At 44.8% G+C, this 11,519-nt stretch overlaps 2 protein-coding genes across 3 annotated transcripts; both read right to left on the bottom strand.

The window, feature by feature from the left end:
- On the bottom strand, positions 1–5,230 carry LOC118787706 (cytochrome P450 2F2-like). The gene is made up of 9 exons (XM_036543338.1): positions 5,069–5,230; positions 4,388–4,550; positions 2,982–3,134; positions 2,251–2,411; positions 1,747–1,920; positions 1,206–1,344; positions 857–1,044; positions 542–683; positions 1–411 (listed from the first exon to the last, which is right to left on the bottom strand). Exons 1-9 carry the CDS (start codon positions 5,228–5,230, stop codon positions 218–220), a joined length of 1,476 nt encoding a protein of 491 aa, XP_036399231.1. The 3' UTR covers positions 1–217.
- Positions 5,231–5,926: 696 nt separating this feature from the next.
- LOC118787701 (cytochrome P450 2D3-like) lies at positions 5,927–10,280 on the bottom strand. Of its 2 annotated transcripts, none has more exons than XM_036543330.1 (9): positions 10,101–10,280; positions 9,181–9,343; positions 8,512–8,664; positions 8,153–8,313; positions 7,357–7,530; positions 6,895–7,033; positions 6,597–6,784; positions 6,269–6,410; positions 5,927–6,154 (listed from the first exon to the last, which is right to left on the bottom strand). In XM_036543330.1, exons 1-9 carry the CDS (start codon positions 10,260–10,262, stop codon positions 5,961–5,963), a joined length of 1,476 nt encoding a protein of 491 aa, XP_036399223.1. In that variant the 5' UTR covers positions 10,263–10,280; the 3' UTR covers positions 5,927–5,960. The 2 variants fall into 2 exon arrangements, with proteins under 2 accessions (XP_036399223.1, XP_036399222.1); XM_036543329.1 differs by having other exon boundaries at positions 6,895–7,090.
- Positions 10,281–11,519: the final 1,239 nt, after the last annotated feature.

The raw sequence follows: 11,519 nt of genomic DNA on the forward strand, positions 1-11,519 counted from the left end.
AAACCATTCATTTATTGTTGATAATTAATAAAATTGACAACTGTAAGTGTTCATGACATGATTATGGCAGTAGAGAAGTTATGTTTATTTTCCACATCTGACAGACAATGAATAATAATGATGTATCCTGGTCTTTAGTGCAATAATATTTCAGGCCCTGGCAATGCACTAAATCTACAGTATTAGTCCATGGCATCAGTTCACTCTCTGCTGTTTTTTATCCTCTCTGGGTTCCCCTCAACTTGACACCCATTCTATACGGTTTGGGTGCCTGAGTGACCCCGAAAACAGGGGTGTAGTCAGGTACCCCACCATCCTCGGGCCAGACAAACTGGAACCGGCGCAGCAGGGTCACCAAGATCAGGAAAAGCTCCATGCGAGCAAGACCCTCTCCCAGACACACTCGAGGCCCTGCAACACACACACACACACACACACACACACACACACGGTATGCTATCATTTTAAATGGCTCTAAAGCAAAACTAATGAGCTGAAAGTATTCCATCCTTGAATTTCACCTGAACAGATTGACTCTTACCCACGGAGAAAGGCATGAAGGCCTCTGGCTTCACAAACTCCCCCTGTTGGTTTAGGAAGTTCTCAGGGTTGAAGTCACGGGGGAACTTCCACTGGCTCTCCTCACTCAGAACAGAGGAGAGGTTGGGAATGATGAGGGTGCCCTGAAAAGAGAGAGAGAGATGAAAGGATGTGAGAGGCAAAGGCAGGGAGAGAGGGAATGAGAGAAATAGAGCAGTGGTTTGGTTTAGTAAGACTCTAGTGTGCTCCACAGTCTTGGTGTGATGATTTTGTTTAAGTGAGGAGGACCCTTGCAAAGCGAGGCTTTCAGTCTCACCTTGGGGATGTCGTAGCCCATCAGCTCTGTGTCTTTGGTAGTACAATGGAACACGCTGAGCGGTAAGGTGCTGGCGACACGCTGGGCCTCGTGGATCACGGCCTGCATGTAGGGCATCCTGTGTCTGTCCTCGTAAGAGGCCTGTTCCTTCTCCCCGAGCACCGCGTCAATCTCCCTCTGACACCTCTCTGGAGAGGACAGGAAGTGATGTCACTCAGCTGGGAGACGCTCTCCCTCTGACACCTCTCTGGAGAGAACAGCCAGAGATGGCAATCTACTCCTCTGGAAACCTTTGTTTCAAAATCATGAAAATGGAAGGACTTCAGAAGCTCAACCATCATCTACCTACCCTGAACGTCTGGGTGAGTCATTAGGTACAGGAAGGTGGTGCGGAGGGTGTTGGAGGTGGTGTCCGTCCCAGCGAAGAGGAGGTCCAGGAGGAGAGTGATCATCTGACTTTCATCAAAAAGAGATCCACTGTTCCCTCTCTGAGACAGGAGAGAAGATCCTTACTACAAAGCATACACATGTTCCTGTTCTGCTACCGCGGTATGTGTTTAACACATCTTGCCATTTTGCTATGCTGACCTCTTATATGCTTATGGAGTTTCTGCAATTGATTAAACAGTGAGATATCTGTGTTCCTTTATCTGTCCTTTCGTCTGTTGTTACTGATAAGCAGAGGCATGTTAATAAATCTAAATATCTAATCAAAACATTTAAGTACATTTAAATAATTACAATGACAATTATGTCATGTAAATCTGTTTCTCCAGTCCATGGAAAATGGAATCCAGTGTTAGAGATGCTGCTAGATCCTTCCAGCTGCTGCCAGCGGTGCCACCCCCCTACCCCCCTGTAAAGAGGCTACAGGTAATCGCACGCAGCACCTTGTCCATCTCGTCCAGGTAGCAGTCGATGACGTCCCGCGGCTCTCCCGGAACCCGAGTCTTCCTGTGCCGCGCAGTGATCTCCAGCACAAACAGCCTCACGGTGTGGTAGTCGTTTATGGCTCGCTGGAACGGCAGGGGCAGGTACCTCAGGAGAGGCATGGTGTCGTAAATCTACCACGAATGAAAGAGCAGTTTTTAATGAGTATTAAAATAAAACACACATTATACTGACCATTCAGATTCTCATTGAAGAACTACAAAAAATGCTCGACCTTACTTTCATTATTTAACAAATATTACTTCCCCTGAAAAAGTCATACTCAGTTGTTTGTGGCCGAACATTTCTCAAGCACAACAAGAAGCTCATAAGGTCTCCATCTCTCTGCAGCTACAAATTGAAACATCCAATCAAACACTCTTTTCCTGGAATTAACTGTGTGAGGGATGAGCCCAGGGTGTGTTTTGAACCGTGACAGTTGAATATGGGGAGTAATGCCATACCATGCCCCAGGGCCCGTTGGCGATCTTGGAGTTCTCGGCCATCATGGTGATCATGACCTGGAAAAACTCGTCCTTGTAGTCGTACCGATGTCCGAACATGATGGTGCAGATGATGTCACATGCTGCATTGTGGAACAGCGTCTGGGGGTCAATGGATTTTCCTGCTCAGATGAAAAAAAAACGTTAAGATGGAGGTCACACCCTGTTTTCTCTTCATACGATTACAGCAGCAGCTGTACAGTCCAAAGCCTAACAGGAAGTGGCTTCTTCAAACAAACTTAAAAAATTCGCCATTTGATTGGATGATGGTAACCACTGTCACTACACTTGGGATGCTGGTGGTGAAAAAATAGGTTGAGAAATTCAGGATTGTGGAAACTGGTAATGTCTCACTCTGGGGTCAGAGCTGTCTGTCATTAACCTAAAGCATTTTATTTTATTTTATTTTTATTTATTTAACATTTTTTTAACCAGGAAAAAAACCTGCTGAGATATAAAGTCCCTTTTTGCAAGGGTGACCTGGCCAAGAGGACAGCAGAGAACATTAAAACAGTTACATGACATTACAAGTAAAACATTACAGCATTAAAAATATACAACAACATATCATCAATTAACCAATCCAGACTACAGGAGACGTTTACACTCCTCCTGCACAGCATTTTGAAGCCACATGGAGCGAGGAGGTGGGCATGTTAATGCAAGCAAAGAAAGGTGTTCATATTCCATACCATTGCTCTTCTCCAAGTGCGAGCTGACATAAGAAATCTCTCCCAGAATCCTCTGCTCCATGGACTGTTTCCCCAGGCCAAAGTTCCGCAGGGTCATCAGGGCAAACCGGCGGTGCTCTCTCCAGCTGGGCCCATAATCGGCCATGATGACGCCTGGCATGTCACACATCGTAACACAGATGTTCTAGAGATTATGCCAAGATATTCAGCTCCTGCATTCCCTCTATCCTCCATGTAGGAAGCAGGAGGTCTCGGTGCTGTCTGTTACCTCTGGAAGTTCTTTTTTAGGGCATACCCATTGTAGAATGTTCATAACACACTAGAAATTCAAAACGCACAGCTTCAACAATGGCAGACAGAGAATTCAATGTGATGCGCACGGGGCTGGCTATCTGGTCCTTTTGTAGAATGTCTGTGGAGAGACTTTTTAGAACACACCCGCTGTAGTTTGCTTCTGATTTTTATTATACCTGTCTGTGAGTACAGGTAAATCTCCTCACCCCCTCATCGCCCCATGGTTCTGGGATATGCCAGTGCTGGATTGTACCCAGTTGTGTTAAGCACTGTTAGGTATCTTAATGTTTGTTATATAAGGTTACAGAATCTTTGGAAGAGGAAGATAACAGTCCCTGTTTGTCTATCAGCTCTGTGATGGTGTTACTGCGGGGCAGGGGTGAGGGAGTCTGACTTTGGACCTGAAGGTTGCCATTTTCCATCCTGTATGACGATGCTGCTGCGTCCTTAAATGAGGCACTTCACCTGATATGCTTGCCACGATATCAGAAGGAAACATATACGTAAGACTGTAAAAAATGTACAGTAAGTCTGAGGACAAGGGAGGGTGCAGTGGAGAGTAATAATATGATGAAATGTACAGTGTGGTGAGGTCAGTCAACCCCTGGGGTGAATGACTCAGTACAGTCTTGCATATATGACATTCTGTCTGTCCTCAGCAGAGTTCCTACTATGTGTTATCCTACTATATGTCTGTAGCCAGCTCGTTATGGTCAGATGTTTACAGTCTTTCTTTACAGTTGTGTGTCGTAATTCATTTTTAGACTCATCTCCAGCCCAATTTTATTATCATTATACCATTTATTCACACTTATTTAGTGTCCATTTCATTTAGGTATCATCTTATCTGTCCATCACACAGTAAAGTGTTTAAATTGCTATGTACTGAAGAGTTACACGTTAATAATATTTACTTATTTTGATGTCAGGCCCTTTATTAAAAATGAAATTACTGCTACACAATGGATAACATACTTGCACAAAGATGCAGAGCATTTTGACACAGAGCTAAATTGTATTTTCAGGGAGTGCTGGGAACAGTATTTTGGCATTACTGGGTAAGACAAGTGAGAAGTGTGAAATTTTCTCTGCTTTAGTGTGGCGTTAGTTACCTTTGCCCTGGGTGAGGTGGTTGAGCAGAAGGCCTTGCGGACGACCGGCGAAGTCGAAGGATTTGGTCAGCAAGGCCTCCTTCATCGCATGCAGACCGGTGAGTATCACCGCTGGCCTCCCTCCAAAGAACAGACTGAAAACCTTCCCGTAACATTCAGACAGCTACACACACAGGTGTGGAGATAGGCAACACACAAAAAATTTAGTAAAACTGTAAAGTAAAACTGAAGTAAAGTAAAACTGAATATATGATTTTTAAAGTGTGCAAACATCAGTTTTGTTTAGTAAGCTCAAGTCAAAGACACTTTTGTAGCTATATGCAGCAATCTCAGACCCAGAAATCTTAGACTTACTGTACTGTAGCATAAAGATTACTTCATTCATTCATTCACTGAGGTGGTATTCTGGCTAGTTAACTTCACATTACATCACTTTTGTATGCACTTGTTGAAAATGTAATTAATTGTAGCAAATTTAGATACAGCAATCTTATTCCTCCTGTAGTCTAAGGAGTTTGCATGTGAATAGCAAAAAATACTTCTGTCATTCACCAAGGTGGTTATCTGGCTTGCTAGCTTCACATTACAACTGAAGTTTAACACCCATAGATTTTTCTGTCAACATACCAGGGGCTTGGCTGATAGCTCTGAATCGTGACAGCAGAATGATTTGCACTCTACCTTTTCCAGGTCATTAATGGGGTTTTCCAGGTTCAGCTGCAGCAGGTTTCCAAAAACTGGGATGGGGCGAGGTCCAGGGGGGAAGTTTTTTGGCCTCTGGGTTCTGAAGAGGAAGAAGAGGAGGCAGAAGCTGATCCACAGCAGAATCAAGGAGCCCAGCATGGTGACTGTTACTCTACTGCCCTGTGTACCCTGCTGAATAAACACCACAAATGCACACACACACACACACACACACTAAAGGCAATCCTGTTTGGTTGCCATAGCGTCAGACACAGAGATAGGGAGAGTGGTTCTGCCACAGACAATCGGAATCACTTGTGTGTGAATACAGAGGGTGCTGCTGGGAGAAGAACTGAACAACTGCTGATTCAAAAACACAGAAGGTATGAAAACGTTAAAGAGACTGGCATTTCTGACTTTGAGCGTTCCTGTGCGTCCTGTGTGTTGCCCTGCCGAGAGAGGCACAGTAGGCGTGTAGGACAGGCTTATGGTCAGGTAAGAGAGTCCATGCTGATACAGAAATGATCTATTGAGTTTAATCCTCAGCTGGGTCACCTTTAACAGGGGATGCCGCTCTCTGTGGGAACTGAGGATGGCAGGCAAGCATTTCCTGCCCAGAGGGTGTAACTGTATGTGAAGCAGGGTGACTCCACAAATAATGGGTCAAGCTATGACCCTGTGAGCCATCCACTCATAGACAGGGTCATAGCTCACCATAGAAAATAATAAATAAAATCCAAGTGACAGTAGAAAGACAGATATATTTTTATTATTCATACATAAAGAGAGTTTTTGCTTTACATGTACACCAAAGAAACAGTGAGACAAAAAAAATTAGATTTTTTATTCTGCTGCTAATACATTGCATTGTCTTGTGCCTGCTGGTCCCTCAACCTCTCTGGGTTCCCCTCAGTCGGACACACAGTCTGTAGGGTTTGGGTGCCTGAGTGACCCCGAAAACAGGGGCGTAGTCAGGTACCCCACCATCCTCGGGCCAGACAAACTGGAACCGGCGCAGAAGCGTCACCAAGATCAGGAAAAGCTCCATGCGAGCAAGACCCTCTCCCAGACACACTCGAGGCCCTGCAACACACACACACACACACACACACATCATTTGTTGTCATTTTAAATGGCAAAACTATTGAGCTGAGAGTATTCCATCCTTGAATTTCACCTGAACAGATTGACTCTTACCCACGGAGAAAGGCATGAAGCCCTCTGGCTTCACAAACTCCCCCTGTTGGTTTAGGAAGTTCTCAGGGTTGAAGTCATGGGGAAACTTCCACTGACTCTCCTCACTCAGAACAGAGGAGAGGTTGGGAATGATGAGGGTGCCCTGAAGCAAAACAGCCGGAGATGGAGAGGGAGGGAGTGAGAAGTGAAACAATGCAAGTTGCAGGGAAAGAAGGAGGGAGATCGTTGGAAAGAAAACATTAGCTGAAATGTTATAAACGTTACGATAGCAGTTCTGTCTCTGACTCCTACATGCGTGATTGGCTGAAAGGAGGTGCAGTGGCTTCACCTTGGGGATGTCGAAGCCCATCAGCTGGGTGTCTTTGGTGGTGGCGTGGAACACGCTAAGGGGAACAGTGTCAGCGACTCGCTGGACCTCGTGGATCACGGCCTGCATGTAGGGCATCCTGTGTCTGTCCTCGTAAGAGGCCTGTTCCTTCTCCCCGAGCACCGTGTCAATCTCCCTCTGACACCTCTCTGGAGAGGACAGGAAGTGATGTCACTCATCTGGAAAATGTTCTCCTTGCCCTAAATGCTGTGTGTGTTTGTCATGCAGAAAGATGAACAACGCTATTCACTATTCTCACCCTGAACATCTGGGTGAGTCATGAGGTACAGGAAGGCAGTGAGGAGCGTGTTGGAGGTGGTCTCCGTTCCAGCAAAGAGGAGATCAAGGAGAAGAGCAACCATCTGACTTTCATCAAAGGAGGAGCCACTTTCACATCGCTGGCAGGGAAATCGAGAGAGAATCTTCCACTTGACATGACTCACCAGTGTATAGCGCTGTGGTTTGTGTGAAAAGGATGAAGAATCAATCCTCACAGTGACTATGTCAACCAGGCCTCTGCTGTTGTGCTTTAGGCTGTCTCTCTGGGATTGAGAGAAATGGTAGATTTTGTAACTGTTGCCTGACTTTGATGGGACCCAGTGGGATTTTAGCTTATCCTCTTTACTGAAGGTGTATGGCTGAGGGAAGGCAAGTCTTTATCATGCTAAAACAGAGGCTAATGGCATCCAGTTATGCTACAGTTTAGTAGGTGTGGTTGTACCTTTTCTAGTTCATCCAGGTAGCAGTCTGTGAGATCCCTCGGTTGCCCTGGGATTCGAGTCCTCTTGTGCTGCTTCACAATGCCCAAAACGTGCTCCTGAACGCTGTAGTAGTTCTGAAACGCTTTCCTGAACGGTAGAGGCAGGTTTCTCAGCAGAGGCAGTGTGTCGTACAGCTAGGAGAAGAGAGACCAGCAGGCGTTTTCTATGCGTGATTAGCAAGTTAGGATCTTGTAAATCTCTCTCTGGGCTCAGCCATCTGATCCAAAGCCAGTTTGCTGTGGAGAGCAAAGCCATTTTGGTTTGTTTAAATGTGCCCTTCGCAGAGACCATGCGATGTATTGCTCTTTCTATTTCCCCCCGGCTAGTGAGCTACAGTAGTCTTTGTTTTATTATTTCTTGCTATTTCTCCTACATGCAAGCCCTATTTTAGAATCAGAAATTGTTTACAGGAGCACTGAAGTATGCAGAAATGCAATCCCCTGATGCACCTGCATGCAGACAACAGCCATTTTTCTTTCTACAGGTCACATGGCGTACCACAGCGCTGTGGCCGCTCACTGGAGGACGGGCTTTGCCCTGCTAATGTCATCCAAGAAGCTCGGATAGTCTACTCATAGATAGTCTACTCATAGATGCACTACGGTGGCAGTGTTTAGGTTTACATACAACTTTTGCAGCAAAATCCCATTTTACCTGTGATAGGATCAGCCATGCGAGTACCTGACACCACTTAAAGCCATATGATATGAAAGATCATTGTATGCTGGATGGAACAAGCCAAGTGCATGCTGGTACCATAGCCCACGGTCCGTTGGTAATCTTCGCATTTTCTTCCATCATGGTGATGAAAGACTGAAAGGCTTCGTCTTCGTACTCATACCGAGACCCAAATAGGATGGAACAGATTATGTCAGATGTTGCATTGGCAAACAGATGATGAGGCTCCATGGATTTCCCTGTCCAGAAATGAACAATACCAATCACATGAGAATCCAACTCTGTCGAAATAAGTGAACCATGTAACCATCGTGCGAGAAAACGTGTGTGCTACAGCCAAAAATGAAAACTTTCTTTACACAGAAGCCTTCACTTTCTGTGCCATAAATGTGCTTTCTTTGGAAATGCAATCGTGCAAAGAAATGTTTATTGCATACCAGCACTCCTCTCTAACCACAAGCTGATGTGGCGAATCTCTCCCAGAATCCTCTCCTCCATCGTCTGCTTCCCCAGGCCAAAGTTCCGCAGGGTCATCAGGGTGAACCGGCGGTGCTCCCGCCAGTCGGGCCCGTAGTTGGCCAGTATGACACCTGCATGGACAAACTTGTCATCAGTCATCCAGGCCACCGGTGGCAGCATCGTTCCTCTAGAATCTGAACTACACTGAAAAAAAAACATTCTTATCCTGTAATGCATTGTGATTATGAAGTAGAGTCACTCATGAGCTGTGTTTAATATATTTATGTATAAAACTTTGTTCTGTAAAACATATACATCCTAACTGTGCTTAAGTAGCACTCATCTCTGAAATTATGAACATACACTTCTTCATGATCATTTGAAAAGTGCAAAAAGTATCCCTCAAGCTGGCAAATAATTGAGAAATCCCTGCATCCGCAGCTGTTCTGACTGAAAATGCCTTTGGTATTAAATCCACCCCTAACTGTGGAGTCTAAATGAATTTGCTGTTTGGTCTGGAGTAGCATTAACCCTGAGAAAAGCTGAGTGCGTGTATCTGTACATGGTCAGGTGCTGTTACAATACACAGTTCATTGTTGTGAATATTTAATATGACAGTTGATGAAGTTACCAATCTGAGCTCTTACCTTTGCTCTTTGTTACGTGGTTGACCATCAGGTCCTGAGGTCGTCCTGCGAATTCCACCGATCGAGTGACCAGCGCCTCCTTCATGGCCTGCATACCGCTAATCACCACGGCCGGCCTGCTCCCGATGTACAGACTGAACACCTTCCCATACCGCCCTGCCAGCTGCACAGGGGCAGATAGAGACAGAGAGGCTCAGGGTGCACAGCTACACACAGTGCCTCATCCTCCACGCACATTTACAGACTGAAAATAACACGGCCGTAACTGAACGATCTGGGTGATATCCGAGTGTATCGCTTCTGACCAGGCCCGGCGCTATGGGGGTGCATTGCACCCCCAGTTGTCTCCTTATATCTCGGTGTCTACATTGTACACTGTATTTATGACTTTCTGCACCCCTCTGTGCTTTCTCCTGGCACCGAGCTTCTGACACACAAACAAAGAGCTGGTTACGCAACTCATGATGTACAAAGGTGCCTCTTGATCAAATATAAAAATGTGTCTACGTTTCAAGCAAATCAGCAGCTTTTTAGTACAACTGCAAATATTTCAGGATCTTATTATAAATGGCACTTCGTCTTAAATGCAGAATACAGAAACAGCTAAGCAGCTTTCAGTAGCATAGCTTAGTGGGAAGGGGTTAAGTTCATAACCTAAAAAGGCTGCCGGTTTGATTCCGTGGTAGGCCAGAACTCTTGTGTCTTTGGGCAAGGTACTTATCTATATGTCTATGTATGTATTTGTGTGTGTGTGTGTGTGTGTGTGTGTGCGTAATCTAGTATGTAAGTCTTTCTGGATAACAGTGTCTGCTAAGCAAAAGTTTGTAAATGTTAGAGTGTTAGAGATGCACACACATACCTGACTGCAATTTGAGTGGATTCAATAAAATATTTATTCATGAATTATGTTTTCTCTCTACCTTCTCCAGGTCATTCATGGGATTGACCAAGTTCAGCTGCAGCAGGTTCCCAAAAACTGGGATGGGGCGAGGTCCAGGGGGGAAGTTTTTTGGCCTCTGGGTTCTGAAGAGGAAGAAGAGGAACCATAGCCCGATCCACAGCAGAATCAAGGAGCCCAGCATGGTGACTGTTACACTACTGCCCTGTGTACCCTGCTATATACACACACACACACACACACACACACACACACACACACACACACACACACACACACACACACACACACACACACACACACACACACACACACACACACACACACAAACACACACACAAGTAGGGTGGCCCTCCCTCTCTGTGTGGCTGAGGTAGATAAGTCATGTGACGTGTTGTAGGACAGGTCATTCACACTGTGATTGCAAGCTTTTGTAAATGAAAACAAACTGATAACAAACTTTCCTCTGCTAAGTGCATGTAATGTGATGGTCTGTAATGTACTGAAAACACAAATGCACATGGGGCCCTTAAAAAATTAGGAGTCAGTTCTGTCTCACGCCTTCACCTCATTGATTAATGAGCCACACCTGCCTAATTAAAGGCCTATTAAATACAGGTATGTGGCTGGAGAGCAGGTGGTTTGTTTTTACCAGCTGACCATTTGCTCAGGCTGGTTTTCTTTGTTGGTTTGAATAAATAATTGATTTAAAAAAAAAAAAACATTTGCTCTTTCTGTGCTGTGTTGTCCAGCTTCTCGACACACCGTGAAAGGCAGGAGAATCTGGTTGAGTAGCTGGAAGCTGACAGGGTTTAATTGATAAGTCCACACCCGTCACCTGATGAGAGGTCAGTTGTGAGGGAAAAAGAAGGAGTAAGTAAGGAAAGAACTGGGGAGGGTTGTTTTACTCCTTTTTTACACATTTCAGTCCTTGTGTTATCCATTTCCCTTTAATGCTTGCCTATTCTGTCAGTTTTATCTAGTCTCTGTTCATAATTAACAGTGCATATCTCCATTTGTCTTTTAACTCAAAAGCCTTTTTTATGGGAGAAGTTGTGGCCAGCTGTCTCACTGTCTCCGTCTCCCTCTGCGGTAATTCTGTGTCAGCAAAAATGCATTGTTTACACAAAACCTTAAATTAATCCGTCCACAGTATTTATCAATTCAGTCTTCATATCCTTTATGTATATACTAATCACCAGAAATGTATACTTTTTTGTGTTTTCAGGAGCATATGGTCTTTACCGCAGTTTCATACACTTCCATACAGATGTGGGGTTTCTTGCTGTGTTTGTTCCCTATGTTACGCTATGCTGTGTATAACAGGTACTGTGGGTCAGAGTATAGCTGTTGAAGTGGAACAATCAGAAAGATTCCAAAGAATTCCATATGGACAACTGTAAATAAGACAAACTGAAAAAGTAAGAACAACAAAAATGGC

This window comes from Megalops cyprinoides, chromosome 13 (genome assembly GCF_013368585.1).
Source record: "Megalops cyprinoides isolate fMegCyp1 chromosome 13, fMegCyp1.pri, whole genome shotgun sequence".
Classification (NCBI taxonomy): Eukaryota; Metazoa; Chordata; class Actinopteri; order Elopiformes; family Megalopidae; genus Megalops; species Megalops cyprinoides.